At 42.7% G+C, this 22,214-nt stretch overlaps 1 protein-coding gene across 10 annotated transcripts in view; it reads left to right on the forward strand.

Annotated features, from left to right (window-relative positions):
• The window catches only part of LOC114079095 (small integral membrane protein 36-like), a 235,256-nt gene that overhangs the window by 33,488 nt on the left and 179,554 nt on the right, over positions 1 to 22,214 (forward strand). For 3 of the 10 annotated variants that reach the window (XM_071603613.1, XM_071603610.1, XM_071603609.1), the window contains one exon: positions 11,195 to 13,121. The exons of 1 other annotated variant lie outside the window; for it this stretch is intronic. In XM_071603613.1, coding sequence (XP_071459714.1) covers positions 11,222 to 11,503 — 282 coding nt within the window. In that variant the 5' untranslated portion in view covers positions 11,195 to 11,221 and the 3' untranslated portion in view covers positions 11,504 to 13,121. Of the gene's footprint in view, positions 1 to 11,117; positions 13,122 to 18,492; positions 18,700 to 22,214 lie in introns of those variants that run through there. 6 more of the 10 variants (XM_071603611.1, XM_071603612.1, XM_071603608.1 and 3 more) reach the window with 4 other exon arrangements.

The following is a 22,214-nucleotide window of genomic DNA, read 5'->3' on the forward strand; positions in this document are numbered from 1 at the left end:
TAAAATTTGCTCTCCCTAAAACTGGGTAACTCGAATGGTGCAATTGTTTTTTGTGAAGGTTCTCACTGATACGTGCAAAAGCAAGCTTACAAAAATGGTCTTCTAACCGCTGAACTTAAGGGAAATTGGTGTCATCTTAGTTTTTCTTATTTAAAATGGAGCATGTAACCTGGTTCTGCTCATCTCTCTTTCCCTGATTTTTGCTCATACATTCATCTTTAAATCAACATTAATTTTTATGAAGCAAAAATTATTATGACAATGATTGGCATCCTCTTTATGGAAAAGTGACTGTCCTGAGGACACTGGTTCCACACTAGACATCTATAATAATGGAAGCCGGTTTTTTTTCTAGAAACTTGAGCCTCCCGGAAAATATCCACTCCCTAATTCCTGAAACCCATGAATGTTACCTTACATGGCAATTTATGCAGATGTGATTAAATTAAGTTTCTTGAAATGAGGCAATTATACTAAATTATCTAGGTGGGCTAAAAGTGTAGTCACATTATACCCTTATAAGAGGGAGGCACTGCACAAAAGTCAAATCAAAATGGATCAAAGACTTCATAATTAGACCTTGCAACTGCTAGAAGAAAACACAAGGTCAACACTCCAATATATTGGTGCCACCCCAACTTCCTTAATAAGACTCCCAAAGTATAAGAAGTAAAACCAAGAATCACTATGTGAGATGCTATCAAATTAAAAAAAAAAAAAACTTTTGAACAGCAAAGGAAATGTTTAAGATTGTGAAGAGAAAGCCTACAGAAATGGGAGAAAATCTTTGCCAGCTACTCCTCCAATAGGGCATTATTACCCAGAATATATATTTTTTAAAAAACTCAAAAAACAAATAGCTCAATCAATAAATTGACAAAAAAAAAGCTGAACAGAAACTTCTCAAAAGAAGAAATGTAAATGTGCAAAAATATATGAAAAAAATGTTCCACAGCTCTAATAATCAGGAAGATGCAAATTAAAACTATGTTAAGATTTCATCTCATTCCTGTCAGAAGGGCATTTATCAAGAACACAAGTAATAATGAAGGTGGAAGAGGATGTGAGGAACAAGGTCCACTTGCACACTGTTGGGGGACTGCAGACCGCAACCATGGTGGAAAGCAGTATGGAGATTCCTCAAAAAACTAGGAATGGAACCACCATATGACCCAGCTAATCTGCTCATTGGGATTTTTTTTTCCAAAAAAAACCCCCTAAAATCAGCATACTATGGCAGTTCAGCCACCTCAATGTTTATAGCAGCATAATTCACAATAGCTAAGTTATGGAATCAACCCAGATGCCCATTGATAGATGAATGGGTTAAGAAATTGTGGTATGTATACACAATGGAGTTCTACTCAGTCATGAAGAAGAATGAAAGTTTGGCAGTTGCTGGTAAATAGGTGAAAATGGACACCAATCATGCTCAGTGAAATAAGCCGGATTCAGAAAATCCAAGTTGAATGTTGTCTCTCGTGTGTGGAAGCTAGAGTAAAAGGAAGGAAAGGAGGAGGCAAGGATAGGATATCATAAAGCTAGAGGAAAGAACAGTAATGTAGAAAAAGGAGATCTAGAGGCAGAAGGGAAGGAAGGGAAAGAAAAGGAAATGCAAAATGAATTCTTTAAAAAAATCATGTTTTGAGCATATATAAATAAACCACAGGGAATTTCACTTTCATGTATGAGTAAGAAGAACCAAAAGAAAATAAATAAATATCCAGGTGTATGGGCACATATCTGTAATCCCAGCGGCTGGGAAGTCTGAGGCAGTAGAATCATGAATTCAAAGCCAGCCTCAGCAACTTAGGGAGGCCCTGAGCAACTCAGTGAAACCCTGTCCTTAACTGGGGCTGGGGGTGGGGTTCAGTGGTTCAGTGTCCCTGGGTTCAATCCCTGATACCAAAAAAATAAATGAATAAGCCAAAGGGAGTCTAGCAGAGTAGAGGAAGAAGAAGGAGGGAAGGGAGGAAGGATGAGAGAAGAGTGGAGGGATTGTGAACAAAGATCAAATTCCATGCATGCATGATTTTGTCAGGATGAACACAGCTACTCTGTATAACTATAATGCTCTAATTTAAAAAAAACTCTGAACATGATTACGAAAAAAAAAAAAAGGTGGCAAAAGAAGATTTTCCCCATAAGGAGGAGAAGGTAATGAGAAAGCAGAGCAGATACCTGAAGATGCTGGCTTTAAAGATGGGAGCCAGGAGATCACAAGCCAAGGAATGCAGACAGCCCAATTCACAATAATGAAGTTATGGAATCAACCCAGATGCCCATTAATGGATGAATAGGAGAAGAAAAGGGGAAAGATGGTGGGGTGAGATGGACATCATTACCCTAAGTACATGTATAAAGACTCCAATGGTGTGGATATACTTTATATACAACCAGAAATATAAAAAATTGTGCTCTGTGTAATATGAATTGCAATGCATTCTGCTGTCATATATAACAAATTAGAATAAAAAATATAAAGTAAATATAAATTTTAAAAGGTGGGGGGGTGGAGGTGCGGACAGCAAGGAGCAGATTCTCCCGCAGGCCTGGAGAGGGCACGGCTTTGCCAACTCATTGACTTTGGCCTGCTGGTGCTTATTTTGCCCTTCTGGCCTCTAGAACTGTGACAGAATAAATGTCTGTAGTTTTAGGCCACAAATTTGTCTTATGCCACAAATATGTGTTTATTTATTACAGCTACTATAGGAAACATGACTGCCTACTTCAGGGCCTGCGATTTCCGTGGGTGATTTTTTACCCCACATTGTCACTTCTAAAGATTTTGTTCTTTCCTTTTTCTACATAGAAATCCTGAGCCGGTGTGCAAGCGAAGGGCCCATCATCGAACTTAACTGGCCTTGCTTGTGACCAGCCTCTCCCCCAGGGCCGAGGCACTGGGCTCCCCTCAACCTCTCCACTCCTTCTTTTTCCTTCTTGCTCCTCTAGATGTCTGGCCTCCTCCGTGCCAAAGACATGCCCTTCACTCCGCCCCAGCAGGACATCCTCAGGGTCCTCCCCAGAACTCCCCAATCTCTGCTCCAGCCTGCCCTTCTCCAGCCACCTCCGCCAACCCCCTGAAGCACTCACTAATCCTGAACTCCAGATCTTTCGACCATTACCATCCACCTTTCCCCTGACTCCCCTTGTTGTGGTGTGAACTGATAAACACAACCAATAAAAGTGTAAGTTATATAGATTAGTAAACAATATAGATTATAGATATAAGATTTTGATAAGTGAGCGAAGACAATTAATAATAAAGTAAGAACTGTGATAGGCGGGCCCCAGACTCCATTTTGCTGCCTTCTATAAAGAAAAACAAGAGCTGTTTCTGAGAAACTGAAATGAAAGCTGTTTTTTTTTTTAATTTTTTTTTAAAAAATTGTCTTTCTGTACTTTGTACCCCACAAATTGTATCCTACCCAGGATGCAGTGGTGGTCGGGGTGGTCCTGGTGAGCTACATCCTGGGTTTGAATGCCTGTGTGGGTCTACATGACTTTGAAGTAGATTCTCACCCCACCCAAGTTCAGGATGTGACTGTCTAGCACCTGCTCAAACCCAGGACTGTGGTCAAGTGATCTGCAAACCTAATGCTTTTTTTAGCTTCTGTTTATCACTTGCTTGCTGACTGGAAAAATCTAGTCCTGCCCAGAGCCCACAGGTCCCACTTATTAATGTTTTAATTGCTGTGATTGGCTAGCTTACATGACGATAAACAAGTCACCGAGTTGTGGGGTTTGTCCTTATGTTCTCCTTGGATGGACCAGGAAGCTGCTGTCCTCCCACAGAACTTGAGTCTCTATGGTGGGTGACAGTCCCTGGCCAGGTAAATAAAGCTCTCTATTGATTTGAATTTGGACTTAGAGTGCTTTCTGAGGCATCTCCCCATAACACTCTCTCACCACAGTCTACAGCCACCCCCAATGCTTCCTGCCCCACCACACCCCTCTCCAGGGTTCCCTCCCCACCTGCCTGTTCAGAGGCTGGGATCCAGGATCAGAACCTTTCTTTCCTTCTTCACTCCCTTACCGCCCCACCCTCTGTTTTATCCACCCCATTAAACTTCCCGCCCCACAAACTATCTGCTGACTTTGAACAGATAAACACATCACTTTAAACTCCCAGAACACACCCCGCGGGGGAACCCAACACTGCCCAGCAATCCTGACCTGCTTCTCTATAGGATATCTGTCTCCTCTTTCCTCAAAATAATGATTTCAAAACTCCTGCTCCTTTTAAATACACCACACATTTCCCCCGCCCAGTCTCAGCTAATGGTCTTAATGTTTTCCTGTGTGGGATTTAAAAAAAAAAACACACTCAGGAATGAGATAAAACCAATCTCCTCTTCCTACCTCTAAAACCACCCCAAACCCACTCACTTTTCTTTTCTCTTGATACAATGGAACTGTCTCTGCTCCTAGTTGACACCCATCCTTCCATGTTTACTCTGGATGCATTTCTGCCCAAGGACCTTGCTCCTACAAGTTTTCCTTTTCTCCTGTATCGTCAATTGCCTGTGGGCTCTTGCGCATACCTTCATATTACTCATCTAAAACAAACAAGAAATCCTTTCCTCCCTCTCCCCTCTAGCTGTTTCTCTGCAATCTTTCACAACCGACCTCCTCAAAATGATCTGTCATTACTGTCTCCACGTCTTACCGTATATTCTTTCCTCAGCCTACTTTTGGGGGTTTCATCCCTCACCTCATCTCTTCTTAAACTCCTTTAGTTTTTATGAATTTCTCAAAACTAAAGCCAATTCTCCATTCTCATATTATTCAACCATTGTGCACCTCCGAGCTCTGTTGCCTCTTTCTTGGTAAAAACTTCCTCTCTCTTGATTTCCATGACACCAGGTTCTCCCAGTTTTCCTCTGACCTCACTATCCACACTTTCTTTTCCTCCCTTATTGGCTCTTTCTTCTCTGCTCAATCTCTAATTGGAATACTCTGCTGGAATATTCTGGGCCCCGTCCTTATCCTTCTTCTCTTCCCTACCTGCACTTTCTGCCAATGCCATCTCATCCAGTTCCACGATTATACATGCTACCTACATATGGATAGCTCCAAAATCTGTGTTGGCAATACTAACCTTTCCACTAGGATCTAGGCTCAGATATCTAACTGACTCCTCAACATCTCAAATATCACCAAACCAAAGGTGGACTCTCTATCCACCACCCACATCCTACTTTGCCCCTGTCGTGCACATGTCACTAAATGATATCCCCCTAGGCCCAGTAGTTCACTCTGTCCTCTTGGTAGAACCATGGGCCCTTGTTCATCTTCTCAACTCTCCCACCTCAGTCTTGAAGTCTTAGAAACTCTTAGCCACTTTCTTTTGCCATCTAAGTACACTTTCAATTGTAAAGTAGCCCTGTGGTCCCATTAGCTCTTTTCTCCATTCTTGCTCTCCACAATCACGGAACATAGCTGCTCAGTGTCATAAAGGGCATGAGACTTCTCCACCAACCTGACAGTTTCCCAAGGGTACGCATGGCATCAAAGTCCAAGCCTTTCTGTGTTGGAGTGTCCATTCTGGTAATTCTACAGCCCTTCTCCCAATATATGATGTGTTGTTGAATCCCATGGGACCTTCTTAAGGACACTGGTTGACATCTAGGTTCTTGTTATCTCCTCTTGGAGTAGGAGTTCTTTCTGACTCCTACTGCTTTTAGGGTAGCAAAGCTGCTCACAGGTCTTTGGTGTGAATTTTATGCTTTTAGTCTCTTGCCAATATTTTCAAATTTAAAAAGAGCCCTGCTCTCCCCACTGTCTATGGTTCTAAGACTATGGACTTTGGGATGAATGTAGAGAAGTCCACCAAGAAGCTCAAGAATGATGAATTTGACTCTTCCAGACTGGATCTCTCCTGAAAGTCACTACTCTTAAAAAATCCTGAAGACAAAGGACAAGAGAAATGGGTTCAAATAAGTCTTGGGAAGGAGAGAGGGGAGACACAATACCTTAAGATCTTAAAAATATCATCCCCCACTACTTTGTTTTTCATTGTTTTTTGTAGGTTTTTACATTTTTCTGTCTTCTGAGGAATTTTACTGGGAAGGTATAAAAGGCTACTTCCAGGGACTGCCAGCCAGATGCTATTTTAAATGGAAGGTCTTTATTTATTTTTTTTTTTATGGAAGTAAATCTCACCTACAGGAATATTCTCTCATCGTGAACATTTTGTTCTGCTGTCATACCTGAGAAAAAGGGAGCAGAATCATAAAGAGCAAGTGCCAAAAGAAAACAGAGGACGATCCGAAAGAACTTAACATACTTCAGTTTTCTCTGAGCCATTTCTGTTTTTTTTTTTTTTAATCTATGCATTAGATAGGTCATCCATTAGTTCCCTAGAATTGCTCTAAAAAAAATAAAATTAAAAAGAGTAGCTTAAAACAATGCGATCTATCCCCTTACTGCTAGGGAGACTAGAAGTCGGAATCAAGATGGCGGCAGGCTGGTTGAGGCTCTGAGGGAGCACCTGTCCCCTGCCTCTCTCACACAGCATCTGGTGTTCCTTGGTTTATACACACCTCACTCCTATTTCTGCCTCCATCTCCTCATGGTATTCCTCTCTGTGTGTCTCTCTATCTTCACATGATCAGTTTATAAGAACACCAGTAACTGGATTTGTTGGGAGTGGCCCCGGCTCCAAAGACTAACTTCCCCATCCCCCAAGAAGAGCCGTCCAATGGTGAGCCCTGCTGGCTCACATGATCCTTACCCACCAATCAGAGCCCTGTTGGCTCACCTGATCCTACCCACCAATCAGACTAGCCCTGCTGGCTCACCTGATCCTTACCTTCCAATCAAAAGCACCCCATGCCAACTGTCAAACCACCCCTGGCTCTATAAATATGCAAAGCTGTTCCTCAATAAATGGGCATTTGCTAAGATGACAAGCCTTGTTCCTTCTTTCAGGATTCAAGACGCCCTCTTATCCAGTAACACCTCATCTTAACTATTTATATCTATAAAGATCCTGTTTCCAAATAAAGTCACATTTTGAGGTTCCATGTGGATAGAAACTGGGGTTAAGGGCATACTATTCAAAGATAAAATTGTTCTGTGATAAAAGTGTGGCAGCATTTCTCCAGGGGTTCCCAGAGGAGCAACCCACTAGATTTATAACTGGGAAGCTAAGAAGAGCCGTGGATTGGGAGGAGGGGTCTGTCCTCAGTGCAGATTTGAAGGGCAAGTTGTCTTTTGAAAATATAGGTGCCTAACATTTGTTTTTTGTCATTATTGTCATTCTCTCTATGCTAGTTTATACAGCATCCATTGTTATTTCAAGTTTCACTCTATCTAGTTGAGAGTTCCAGTGAATAAAGGCAACTAGACTAGAATTCAAAAAAACCTGCCTTAAAGCCTTGTTTCTGTCACTGAGTCTAAATATGCTCAAAAATAGTATCCTGAAAATAATGAAATTTCCAATGGTCTTTGTGGGATATTTGTGACATTTTTCAGCCCTGGAGTTATTAAAACCTAACACTGCACTAAGACTTTTGTGATACCATATTTTATTGAGGACACAAGGCACTCCGAATGTAATACCAGAGGTAAATTCCCCTTCCAGAAGAGTAAAATCACACACACAAAAATATATTTTTGGTATTTTAAGCAATTAACTCCAGTTGCCTAGAAATACAACTAGAGTTTCGCAACTATATGGGACACACATTTGCCAGGTATTTAGGAAGTCATGTTCCAGATCAGCAGTTAAAATGGACTGTAATGCAAATAAATGTGCATACAGGTAAGGATTCCAGGAGTTTCAAATACCCTACAACATAGGGCATTCTATGTAAGAATTTGATTCATATTTCAGGCACTAGAAAAGAGAGGTGACAGAGTAAGAGGGGGAAGAGAACAAGAATGAGCTCATTAGAATTACATGACTTCTCTGAGCTTCAGTTTTCTCTTTCCAGAAATGGGCTTAATAATTCATTTTTTCATCGGAGTTCTCTCACATGGAGTGTGTAGTGCCATTTCATTATTTATCACATAATCAAGCTCCAAAATGCCTAGCACCTCGCCAGCCTTTAGTAAGTGTGCAATTCATGTTTGTAGTGAATGAAAGAACGAGTATGTCCCCACGATTTCAAGGGGTTGTTCTGAAATGTGTTGTTAATAGCTATAGGCCCCTATTCTGCTAAATAGTACTGACCATCCTCATTTCCCTGTGGCCTACAAATGTTTTCTTTGTTGAGCAGCCTCTGCCTTGGCCACTAGATGGCGCAAGAGGAAAGTCCTTGAAAGACAGAAATGAGGCAAGATGGGAAGTTGGCCCCAATAGGAATAAAGCAGACATCCTCCAGGTTAAATCGGTAAAATAGGTAGGCAACAGTTCACCCAAGACACTGAAAGGAAGTGAAGCCTCCAGGAGGAGGATGAACTTAAAATGAACTCTGAGCACTGGGCAAAACAGAGACAAAAAAAAAACTATGCAAATAGTAATAAGATACTGGAGTCAAGAACAGTGATCTTGAATAACTTTCTGGGACCCCAGGGGAAGATCAGCACAGCTGGGACAATGCAAGAAGGCTGACCAGATCAACCCCCACGGTGAAGGAGTATCACCACTACAATGAGAAACCTAGAACGGATTGTGAAAATGCCACTCCACAGAACCGAGTTGTTGTGTAGACTCTAATGCAGATCACTCTAATCTAATGCAGATCATGCTGTATGTAGTTCTCATTTCAGAGTCAATTCTTAACAAATCCTTGTGCCATCCTATTTAAAGGCACCAAAGAACTCCCCTAAATGGTTTCATGGAGGCACCAGGGCCATACGCTCAGTTCCCTATAGAAGTCAAGAATCTGGAGTTGAGCGTGGGTGAAAGACAGCAATCATCTGGAGTACAGTGCTGCTTTTTAAGCCTTGCTTCCTCTCGGTTGTGTAGCATGTGATTTCCAGATGCAATGGACCCCTCCACTTCCTGGGATTGTGCGCTCATCAGGAGTCTTCCCAATGATTGATGGAAATTTCTTCCTGTAGATCAAGCCTCCAGGAAGAAAAGCTGTGGTCTTCGGAGTACAAGCCACTCCCAACCCTGGAACAATTGCATTGGTCACGGAAGTTTAATGCATTGCTATTCTGTATTTTTAACATCAGTCTCTTATGAGCTTGGTAAATGTGAATTGCCACCATGGAAAAAAAAAATTTTTCCTCTGGACAAAATTCGTTCTCTGAACCTGTTGGACTCAGAGCCTTGAATTCTGTGTTGAATGCCAGCTGGGATGTTTTTGGCACCTGATCAAGACTCCTGGTTGCTGATCCTTTCCTTCACATCCTTTTTTCACTCTTCATGTCCAGGACTCTCTATCCTGGTTGCATATCAAAATTATGCATGAAGAATTTTATTCAATGCAGACTCCCAGACTCAAGCCCCAAAGATTCTAACTAAGTCGATGTGGTTGACACAGAATCTGTATTCCTAAGAAGCCAAAGGATTCCAGTGAGGCTACCCCTAAACCTCTGGTGTATAAGAACTGTTCATCTTCTTGAGTATATTCCCACAGGTTACTCCAGGAGCAAAGAATCAGGAAGTATTTTATTTGGGGGGTAGGAGGGGAAGGTCTCCTGATGAATAAGAACTCCCTTCTACAGCACCCCTGACCTTTCAATTTCCCATGGAAGCTGTGTATCAAGGAGCTTGACCAAAAGCTGCCAGTCCACTAAAGCTTATCAATGTTAAGGAAATAGCCAACCTCTGGAAGCACTAGCCTTTAACTATATGTATCAAGAGAATCCCATTAGTTGTTGGAGAAATGGCTATTGGTACACTGTTTGGGACCACCAAAATACATATGAGACCAAAGTCAGATATATAATTTATGGCACTCAATGCAAAATTTAAAAATTATGAATAGTTTCAAGAGAGTAAGAGTAAAGCATTAAACCAAGTGAGTACTCTGAGCAAAGGGCCTTGGTCTCCTGCACAATTACACTCCCAGGAAGCTGGCTGGCCCTATTTAGGAGTATGGAGACAGGGCTACAACTGAGACAAGAAAAAGATTGTAAATCAATAAGTATGTTCTAATTTGTATCTGATCTTCCTTTCAATTTGCATGTCTTCCTGATCCACACAGCAGCCAAGGATCTTTTTAAAATGCAAATGGATGGCGTCACACCCCTACCTAAGCTATTTAGTGGCATCCCATTGCTCAAGGTGGAAGTCTGAGGTTCTCAGTGGCCCACAAGCCCCTGTGCCACCTGACCCCCTTCCTTCCTCTCTCACCTTGCACTCCCCAATTCTCTCTGGATGCTCCAGTTCACACTGTCCTTGTTCCAGTTCCTCCGATTGCCCAGGCCTTTGCTGCTCAGAGCATCCACAAAGGCTGTTCTCTGTAGCCAGAGAACTTTCCATACCTAACCTCACCTAGCTAAATTCCACTTATCCTTCAGGTCAAAGGTTAAGTGCTGCTTCTTCATAGGAGCTGCTGCTTCTTGGGGTCTGTCTGTTTTCTCTTGTGACCCACTATTCCCAGCCTTCCTCCAGGGTGCCCTGTGCAGTTATTTAACATCTATCGGCCCTGGTGACTAAATGCATCTGTATCTTATTTCTGTCACACTTTCCTTGCTTAGCACAGAGCCTGAAACACAGGAGAAGGACTAGAATTATTTTTTAATTGACGAGTGTGGGGGGGGGGGGAATGAAGAGAGGGTAAAAATGCCAGCTACTGGTGTTTTCCTGTTGTTAAAGAAATACAACCACTCCCAAAGGCCACCGGCTTGATAGCCCCAATCACTCCATACTTGGCATTGAACTTTCCTTACTAAATGAAAACAATGCAGTTGGCCCAGGACAATCCAGGTTCTTAACTTTAATCTCGGTGTGCTTATTGACGGTGCTTTGGCTCACCAAAAATTCCATGGGGGATTTTTGTGGTCACTCCTTACGTACCAGGATTTCGTAGCATGAGAACCATCTCTCCTTCTCTTTCTCTCTCTGTGTAGGGGAACTGGGGAGAGACGGTGTCTGTGATTTGGTGGCTCTGGGGTATTAACAGCAAGAGCTTAAGTTATTAAACAGAGCAGCTCTAATCCTCAAGGTTTCCTGGAACAGTGGGGATTATTGTATTTTTTTTTTTTTACAACAGAGTCCATGGAGCTATTCTAATGAACTACAGTTTGCTCCCTGCCGGGCCAAAACTGACCCCAAATGCCTTTCCGCTAGGTCCACGTCCCCACCGTAGGAGAGGTGATGGAGTTCTACTTGGAGATCGACCCTGTCACCTTGAACCTGATCATCTTAGTTGTGAGCTACGTCATCCTGCTCCTGGTGTTCCTCATCTCCTGTGTGCTCTATGACTGCCGAGGCAAGGACCCCAGTAAGGAGTATGCTCCCGAGGCCACCGCGGACGCCCCGCCCTCCATACACCTGGTGATGATGCCACAGAGCACTCCTGGGGCCCCCTGGGCCAGGGGGCCTGGCCTTCATATGAAAGATCCTGCCCCACTGGGGAAGAAAAGCACCATGGTGTGAGCTGGATATGGGACACTGGGGAGAGACCACTGGACCCTGGGGAGAGACCCCTGGACTTGCAAGAGAGGACCAACTCTTGCCTATAGTGGCTCCAGTTCTCCCAGCACGTGGGTCCTGCTTGGCTAAGGAAGCTGGACGTCTGTCTTACTTTCTGCTTTCTGGTCCCCCCTCTTTGTAGATAAAGCAACTGTTTAAGGTAAGATGCCCAAAGTGGTCTTCAGTTGAATTCTCCAAATGCAAAATATCAGCAGGACTATTGTATGATGAAGTCAGTTACTGTCATTCCTGATAGGAGAGGTTGGCGTTGAGTAAGGATTGAAAGGAAAGAGTAGAAGAGAGGTGTGTGTGTGTGTGAGAGAGAGAGAGAGAGAGACAGGCAGAGAGAGAGAAATGAGGAATGACACTCAAATCCTTCCTATACTTTCCAAGTCCTTTACATTCAAGGTGACTATGCTGGACTGGCTTCAGGTTACTGTTATTTCTGTACTTAGCAGTTCTTCACCTGGTGACAGTATGTCAGTGTAGGGAATGTGGGAGGCCAATCTCACACGTGATTTGAGTTACCTCCCTGGCTGGGTGAGAGGCGCTTAGATACAGCTGTGTCTGAGCCATTCCCCACCCTTTCCCAGGTCCGAGGGCTTGTCCGTGCAGAGGTGGGCCTGGCCACTGTCCTGAAGACCCAGTCGTCACCCCTGACCTTGGGATGCTGCCCCCTTAACCTTCATTGGATGGGATTTTCCCTGGGATTTTTTGTTCCCCAATAAAAGCCCACTCCCTGGCGTGTTCTCTCTCTCTCTCTCTCTCTCTCTCTCTCTCTCTCTCTCTCTCTCCCCTCTTCAGTAAACCTTGCCACTGCATTAGGTGGCTGGAGGCGGGAGCTAGGAGAAGCCCTCTCAGAGCTGGTGTTAAAGGTAATGAGAGTCTGTCTCTTTAATTAAAAACTCCCTAGTAATTTCTTATGAACCGAACCTTCTTTCATGAAGCCAGCGCTGGCCGCGTGGCAGAAGGGAACATGGTCACTGTAGAGCATACAATGAAGATGACAAAGCTTGGAGCCTGGGTTCAAACCTGCCTCCTCCACTTAGCAGCTGTGTCACCATGGCTGTGTCAGCCAGCTCTTCGAGCCTCAGCCTGGTGACAGGCCTGGGCTATGTAAATGAGAGAGCACTTGAGACCTTGCTTGTCGCATGGCCATAGCATTTATGACACTTGGGGTCGTGATTCCCTGCCATGCTGCTCGTCAAGTTGTTTGACCTGAGTCCTCCAATCTGTAATACAAAGTTTGTGAAGGCTCATTAAAAAGCCAAGGTTCTTCCAAGTGCAGTGGCACACAACTGTAATCCCAGCGGCGTGGGAGGCCAAGGCAGGAGGATGGCGGGTTCAAAGCCAGCCTCAGCAACTTGGCAAGTCCCTATGCAACTTAGCACGACCCCGTCTCAAAAGGAAAATTTAAAAGGTCTGGGGATGTGACTCTGTGGTTAAGTGTCCCTGGGTTCAATCAAGCTGAGGTCAAGGTCCCTCAGCTTGGTGTCTCCACTCCCCAGAACACTGCTGGGCATCTTTCTCACGCCCTTTGTTCATTGTTGTTGACTAATCAACTTGTTACCCTGTTCATTCATTTACTGGCCTAATTTTGCATTATTATCTCCAGAGGGTGTGTGTGTGTGTGTGTGTGTGTGTGTGTGTGTGTGTATTAATCCTCCTCTCCCTGAGCTCAGGGCAACTTACATGTTCCTTTGGTGATTTATTCAACCCTTCTTTCCATGAGGACCTGGGTAGAAATACAAAGAAACAAGCCCATCAGGCCCCGTGCCCTCTGGTCTTTGCTGCCTGACAGAAGGAAGAGGGGTCCCGGGTGACTTAGTCAATGAAGAAGGAGAAGGCACTGCAGGTGCTCTGCTAGAAGTCCACCCAGGGTCCAGGAGTCCACAGAGGTGCCACGTGTGCAGGAAGGGCTCAAGGAGCACTCGAATGATGTTGAATGGCCAGTTCCGTCTTAGACTTGGGCATCAAAGATAAGAGACTCTGACTGAAGGGTGAGTGGCCCCCACAGCCCTCTGGAGAGCAGGGCCTGGCACAGCCTCCCTGCCAGCGGTCACAAGGAGCACGGTTTCCACTCTGAATGATTAAATAGCTATAGCAAAGGTGAAGATAACCCCTCTTCTTTTTTTTTTTTTTCTGATTTTGACATTTATTTTTAATTTTGTTCTGATTATATCAGAAAAGTATACTTTCTCGTAGGCAAATGATGTGAAAATGATATTGAAAATCCTGCTATAGTTTGAATCTTGAAAGCTTCCCCAAAGCCTATGTGTTAAAGGCTTGGCCACCAGCCTGTGGCACCATTGGGAGGTGGTGGAACCTTTTCAAGAAAGGACCTGGTGGAGGGAAATTAGGTCACCGGGGGCATTCTGTTGATGGGCTGTTGGGTACCTGCTCCCATCCTCTTTCTCTCTTTGCTTCCTGGCCAATGAATGAACAGGCCTCCTCTGCCACACGCTACCACTGACACACTGTCCTATCACAGGCCTAATGCAATAGAACCAAGTTACCATGCACTGAAACCATGAGCCAAAATGTACCTTTTTTATTTATCAAGTTCATTTTCTCAGGTATTTTGTCACAGCAATTGACTAACACAACCTTTTTTCTTTTATGGTCAAGTAGTCATCTCTGCTTTTATAATGAAAATATAAAAGGAAGGGGTAAACACAGTAAATTCACAGTGTCTTCTAGGAATCTGCTATTTCTCTAGTGTGAGCTTCCCCTGGACTAATCTTCTTATTTCCCCTGTCATGGGAATGAATATACATATATATTCATCAATTGGGGAAAAAAATATCAGTGGACCACAAGAAAACAATGATAATAATAATAATTAATGTATGTTATTGAGAGACAGAAACATATGTTCAACCCATCTAATATTAAAGTTAAGAATATGAAATAGGGGCTGGGGTTGTGTCCCATCGGTAGTGCACTTGCCTAGCATGTGTAAGGCACCGAGTTCGATTCTCAGTACCACATATAAATGAATAAATAAATAACAAACGTCTATCAAAAACTAAAAAAAAATTTTTAAAAAAAGAGTATGAAATAAATATTCAAAAATTTTTAAATAAAAATATTTCCAATTATGTCTTTATTTTATATTAGAATCAATTGAAGAGGAAAATTAACAGAAGTGGAGAATAGAAAAATAAATTACAAGAGAAAAAAACAAATGATGATAATAGCAATCATAACCACTACAACAGATAAAGGGAACAAAAATAAAGACAGAAAGAAAAAAAGGAAGAAAAGAAGGAAACAGAAAACACTCTAAGGTGAATTTGGAATAAATCAAGCCTCTGGTTGATTTGATTTGGGGTTCATTGAATTTATGCTCTTTAAACAGAAACTACATTCTTAACACTTAAAATAATCTCGTCTGTAAATCATCGACTCTTGGAATCTTACAGAAGCTAGAGATATAAAAATTTAAGAATTTTACTGGCATCTTATTCATTTTCTGTTGCTATAACCGAGTACCACGGGCTGGATGACTTATAAAGAACAGAGGTTCATTTAATTCACGGTTCTGGATGCTGAGAAGTCCAAGAACATGGTGCTGGTATGTGCTGTGGGCTTTCTGGCTGCATCATGGCACAGCAGAGGGCATCACATGGTGAGACAGAGTGAGCATGCCAGCTTGGGTCTCTCTTCCTCCTCTTATAAATCCTCTAATGGTAGGATAGGGGCCCCACCCACGTGACCTCATCTAATCCTAGGTACCCCAGTGGCCTCACCTCTAAATACCATTAATATATAAATTTGGGGATTAAGTTTCCAACATGAGCATCTGGGGAACACATTCAAACCATTGCAACCAGTGAGGAAATGAGCCCAGAAGAAATCATGATTTTCCCAGGGGTATCTGGCCTTAGAGCAGGGACTCATGCCCTGCCTTTTTCCTGTCTCTGCCCCCAGGCTCTCTCTACAACATGATCTCCTTAGCTCTCTGTATTTTAAACCTTCATGAATTATTTCTTATTTTTAATTAAAATTTCATTTCCTAATGGAACGATTAGTGGTGCAGCTGTGAGGTTCTAATGCGTTAGAAATATAGTATTAAAACCTGGTGGGATGGATTACCAGCTGGAACCCAGAAACCCCCTGGACCTTCGAGTACTCTGCCTGACGGGATTAGGACTCCCTTAGTTCACTTTATTTTAACCCATTACTCTCTCATTGCGAGCAATTTGTATCAAAGTGAATGCAGAATCGGGGCCTAATGTGAATCACAACTGTGGGAAGAACACACGCAGAACACTTCCAAGATGAAGGAAGTGAGGGGGGCGGGGAATGGAGATCCATCAAGAATTTTGCTAGGTACATTTTATTCACATTATCACTTACTTTCACACTCCTCTCTGAGAGAAGCCGAGCGAAAACTAGTTTAAAGATAAGGACCTGAAAGCTCAGAGGTAAAGCTCATGCAAAGCTACACAGCTGGCCCACATGGGGGGCAGGATTTGAACTCAGCTCTGGAGGTGTGGCCTTCTGCCCTATCTTTTTTTGGGGAGGGATACCAGGGATTGAACTCAGGGGTACTTGATCACTTGAGCCACATCCCCAGTCCTATTTTGTATTTTATTTAGAGACAGGGTCTCACTGAGTTGCTTAGGGCCTTGCTTTTGCTGAGGCTGGCTTTGAACTCACGATCCCCCTGCCTCAGCCTCCTGAGCCACTGGGATTATAGGCATGTGCCACTGTGCCCGGCTATTAAAGGAAAGTGTCCCCTCTTGTTTGTTCTGCCTACCTGATATCTCTCTCTCTCTCTCTCTCTCTCTCTCTCTCTCTCTCTCCTCTTTTGCTAGAATTGCAATCTAATCCCTAGAGGGTTATTCAATACATGTCTATTAAATGATCTTATGGACTTGCAGATTTTCTCCTCTGAAAAATATGGCCATGGTTTTCCATTGGAGGAAAAAAAGTAATCTTTGAGATTTGGGCAGAACATTGTTCCCTGGTATTCCATAAGACACTGGGGTGGAGTGGACAAAGACTGGGCGGACAACCAGACAGGCCTGGCTCAAGTACCCCTGGGTCACTACTGGTCTTAAGCTTCACGTACACTTAACTTCTGAACATTTTCCTGTAATGAAAACGTGGATGTAATGTTAATGTCCATGAGGATTGAAATAACATGCATAAGTATCTCAACATACAGTAAGATTTCAACAGAATGAAAGCCACTATTATTATGCCAGCAAATACGGTGACAATAAAGAGAGATGGCCTCACGGGAAGGCTCAGCCAATTCAGGTTATTTTGCAGGAGTGCTGAGGAGGGAGGGTTGAGAGGTTGGAGAGGGGGCCACATGCAGCAGAAATTTGGAAAGAAGAGAAAGCATCTGTTTTGGATTGAACTCTGCAACTCTCCCCTATTTATATGTTGAAGTCCTTCACCACAGCCCCTCAAAGGTGCCCTTGCTTGGAAATAGGGTCATTGCCGTTGTATGGGTGAAAATAAGGTCATGTGGGTGTCGGGAAGGGCCCTCATCCTATATGATTGGCATCCTTATAAAAGGGAATTTGAGCCCAGACATGCACTCAGAGCAAAGACCATATGAAGTCTGAAGTGATGTCACCACCATCCCAAGAACCAGAAGGTAGAAAAAGGGCGAGGAACGATCCTTTCCTTGCACTTTTGAAGGGAGCAATCCCTGCTGAAACCTTGATCTTGGGTTTCAGCCTCCAGAAGTGTGAGACAGTAAATTTCTCTTGTTTAAGTCACTCTGTTTGAGGCACTTGGTTAGGATGGCCCTAATGAACTAATAGAGTGCCTGAAGGGAATATTTAGGACACAGGATGGGATGCTTAACACCTCAAGCCTCTTCAAGGTCAGTTACTCCAATCTATGGGAAGAGACAGAGTCGGGGGTCTTGGGACCAGGAACAAGTCACATAGTAAAACTATGGGCTTCCTGTGCAAAACTATTTGATTGAAGCAGAAAAAGCCCAGAACTAGCTCCAAATGATCCAAAGTCTCTCCAGATACCCCATGACTTCTGGAAAAGCCATCATGCAAGTATTAGGTACCTCACTGAATCCTCCTGAAAATGTGTAGGGGCAGAAACCATTATTCTTCTTTCAGAGACAGGAGAATTCCAGCTTCTCTTGCATAAACTTTTGGGATGGAATTCTTAGAGTCCAGAGACCCTGACTCATTTCTGACTCTGCCCCATGATTCCATAGCTGCCCAGAATCCATGCAGAGTCACAGAGTGATTCGTCAAGATGGATGTAGATCTGACACACTCTTGCCATTTGTCACTCCCTGGCTTTATTTTTGTGTTTTGAATGACACAGTCCTCTAGATGAAGGCCCAAACTCCCTGGGATTGAGAGGCCACCCAGTATTTCTCAGGAGTGTTGAGAACAGCTTCTTTCTCATGACTTCCCCTTTCCTGAGAACACTGGTGGTTGAGATATAGAAAGTACAAGAACATTTATAGCTACCTGTGTTGTAACACTTGATGTCAACTTTAACCTTCTCACGCTGTCAGTTCCAGATAAGGGCTTTGTGACACGAAGAGTAAGAAAGATCTTAGCTGTTCCATAATCTCTCAAGAGAGTGGGAAGTTGTCTGCACATTTTTTTTTTAACTTGAGGTTTCTCTGCACCCGCCCGTTATTTAATTAAACCCCAACCATAGGCTGGGATCGGCTGGTTCTGTTTGGCACATCGCAGCCTGGTGGCCTCAACTACAATTGAGAGTTGATAAGCATACAGTATAAACCTTGAGATACCTGCAGGATGGAGACCTTTTTTGGAAGCCCAAAATGCTGCAGGGAGAGAGAAAAGGTGCTGTTTGGAAAGAGGCCTTATAATCGCACAAGAGCAGTTCAGTGGAAATGTGGTAGTGGAATTTGGAATCTGGAACACCGACCAAATAGGATAAAAGCATTCCTATCATGGCAATTTACCAGCAAAAGTCTGTCACTGCAGGAGGAAGAAAAGCTGATATTGACAATCGAATTTGGGAGAAAAACTCACATGCAACAATCATGATACACATGCTCAGGAGGAAAATCAGAAGACCCAGAGAAGGAAATAATCGACGACTTACAAGATTTGACAAATCTCACCATCAAGAAGGTCTCCCTCTATGTAGCCTAGTTCTTTTCTGCTCTGGAACTTTACATTCATTTTCTCTCATTTACACCTTTTCTGGTTTCATTAAAAAAAAAAAAAAAAAAAAAACACTCTTTAGTCAGTGATTTATCCAAACGTGTCTGGTAAAAGAATCCAGATTCAGATTAGATCAGAAGGTGTGATAAGATGTGGTTGGAAAGGTGGCTGAAAGCATACAGTCATAGCATACTGGTGAATCACCGTCTACTGTGCCCTGTGTTGCAAATCATCTGTTTTACCATTAAGAATGGCCTAAGCTAGGGACTGGGATTGTGGCTCAGTGATAGAGCGCTTGCCTAGCATGTGTGAGGCACTTGGGTTAGATTCTCAGCACCACATATAAATAAGTGAATACAATAAAGGCCCATTAACAACTAAAAAAATATTTAAAAAAAAATAAAAGAATTACCTAAGCTAATGAACGATGGACCTGTTTGTATACAGAAGGTGAGTTGAGGGTTATTCCCACCACAATGTCATTCTCAGTCCTGTGTACTCCAATTATGTCACTTGTGGAGCGCAGATACACTTGGAGGCACAGTTAATGTGGAAGGAACTGTATAGACCTACAGACCATTCTCCATCTATCTGACGAATACTTACAGAGCACCTACTTCCTGCACACCCAATGCCAGGGTCAGGGGATGCATCACTGCCCACAACAGATGTAAGCTCTGTCTTTATGAAATGTCCCAAGAGACAGCAAAAAACGTACTAAGCACTTTGCATACGTTGTCTGAAGGATCACTACTACCTGGAGAGGTAATGACATTTTCCCGATTTTATACATTTTAGGCAATTGAGGCTCCAAAGCTCAAAGAAACTATTTAAATCAGTGGCTCTAAATGGCTTTGAGCATCAGTCAAGAAAATTTTAATACTCACCCTGTGAGTGTCTACTTAAATAAATAAACAGTGTGCCTTTGTGCATTAGACAGACACACATACACATTATTTTAAATCATATGCATGTTATATAAATCTTTTTGTATGTCTAACTTTGAAGATCTGCCCTCTATCCCTCCACCGTATCAGCTCTGATTAGGTCTGTGACTAATGGGAATAATCTACCTCCAATCTTCTCCCACCTAACCAACCCCAGGTTTTATTCTGGAACCCTGTCTAAGAATTTGACATAAGAAATAGGTTCAAGTAAAAAATAATAATGTTCACGTGGGGAATAAATCTTTGTATTGCCAAGGATGGTTTGCAGAATTCCTGGATGACTATTTTACATGCAAAGGTAAGTTCTCCCTTTAGTTGATAAATCCGATTCATTTCCTTTGTGTTCTCTTTCCTGGCTGGATCTTAAGTACTTCAAGCAAAAGACTGTCTCGTACATCTGTTTCAACCCCCCGCAGTACCTAGTAAAGAACTAAACACATCACGAATTCTCCATCCTCCGGGGATGACTTTGTTTCTCATTGGAAAAAAAGAAAGATAGTTTACATCCATTGGAGAGCAAAAATTGCATCCCTGTAGAAACAAACTGCTGCCACTCACAGTAGGGAAGAGGCTGACATGCTTCAAGTGGGTACAGAAGGCTGGGGATGCAGCAGACAGGCTTACAATCAAGGAGGCCCATGAGAAGCAACCAAGGGTTCCATCTCAAACCCAGTCATTCTCCCTAGGGACACCAGTCCCCACTTGCTCATCTGCATATGCTAGAATTAATGAGTCACCTTCCAAGGTTCTTTCAGCTCTGACATGTTTGACCCAGCATCTTTTCTTTTTCCCTGATCTTTTCTGTCTCTTCCCACTTTGGCCTTCTAGAATTAAATATCTAGTGACGGGAGGATTTGTCTGAAAAACGGTAGCTGGGGCATTGTTGATCAGAGGGCGGCAGCAGGAAGCCTAATGGAGGGTTGAGTCCTTTCCTTCTCCGGGGTGCATGCACACACCCCATTTGCTAATGTGCTTTCCATCTGACATTTCAAGTAACTGTTCCCACGTTGGTGCTTCTTCAAGTCAAGCTCTGTTCTGCAGTCTTTGGAAGGAACGTAAACCGTGACAAATGGTCTCAGTTCAGGCATATGGTGGTGTGTTGATTTCCTAGTTGCTGGGGTGTATGGACACGCTTATTGTCCCCAAATGTAAAAATAATGAAATCACCACCATACATGGAATGACGACGGCGATGGGAAACAGATTTGATGTATTGGCATTTTGGAGACGATCTTTAATTTTTAGTAGAATATTGCCTGTAATTTCTATCCTCAGTGAATTTCAATTGCATTCTCCCTAAAATTGTTTTGTTTTTTTTTTTAAAAAAAAAAAAAGATGGCTAGGAATTCAAGTTTGCCTTATTGTTCTGGGTACATGAGTTAGAAATTATGCTTAGCTATGAAAATTTAAAAAAAAAAAAAAAGCAGAATGCAGTGGTGAGTTTGTTCTCTCTCCTGCAGCCCAAGATTGGGAACAAAGTGGTTCAGCCAGAAACAGAGCCTCCAAGATGCCCCCAATATCCCAGGTACCTTTAATTCTGCTCCACCAGCTTTTCTTCATTCCTGCGGTAGTCTTCTCACTAAAAGTTGCTTCAAATCTTCAGTCTAAATTCCAGGCAAGGAGAGGAGTAGGAGGAAAAGCAAAGAGACACATGCTAGTTGAGTTAGCTGCAAGGCTCACCCACACTTCTATTTATATTTCATGGGCTAGAACTTAATTAACGTCTACATCTATCTAGAAGGAAGACTGAAAGAGGTGGATTTTTTGTTGGGGACATCAACATTTCAAACGAAACCAGGGTTCCATTGGAAAGGAAAAGGGAGAGAATGAGTTTGGAATGAGCAATCGCCCTAGTAGGATTGTTTCCCACCCCTCCCCCCCCCGCCACCACCACCTCCACCACCTTTTACACTTGTTGAGATAATCTTGAAAAATTCAGAGAAGGAAAGGATGATGTGAACTACTTGGAAGCCATCTCTAGTAGCATGCAATGTCATGGTTTGCTCATTTTTTCAATTAATATTTGAAGATGTTTTCTGATTGCATTTTTTTATCATAAAAGGAATGCCTATTCATTTGGAAAACTTTGAGGGAAAAAAAATACAGCAGAGTAGAGAGAAGAAAATAGAATTCACCCATAATCCCATTACCCAGATTGTACTACACTATTTTGTTGCATTTTCTGACATTCTTTATATATATATATATATATATATATATATATATATATATATATATATATATATATAGTGCATATTTATAATCACAGTGTATGTACCAGTTGGCACCTCTTGTTTTCACTTTCTGCATCGAATGAGTGAATTTGCATATGACCCTACCCAGTGTATCCCTGGCTCCTCATAACAGTATTCCAATCATGGTTAAATCTGTTTGGAATGTGCTTGAAGTAGGAGGGCATGAATAGCATAGACTGATTTTTCTCCTGCACCATTTCTGGGAGACCATACGGCAGGGCTGGCTCACTTCTCACTTTCACTCCGAGACCATATTATATGCTCTCCTTTATGTATTTTTCCATCTCAAAAAATGTCAAGTGTACGAACCAAGAGTTAAAATTATTCTTGAGGGAAC

This window comes from Marmota flaviventris, chromosome 17, assembly GCF_047511675.1.
Source record: "Marmota flaviventris isolate mMarFla1 chromosome 17, mMarFla1.hap1, whole genome shotgun sequence".
NCBI lineage: Eukaryota > Metazoa > Chordata > Mammalia > Rodentia > Sciuridae > Marmota > Marmota flaviventris.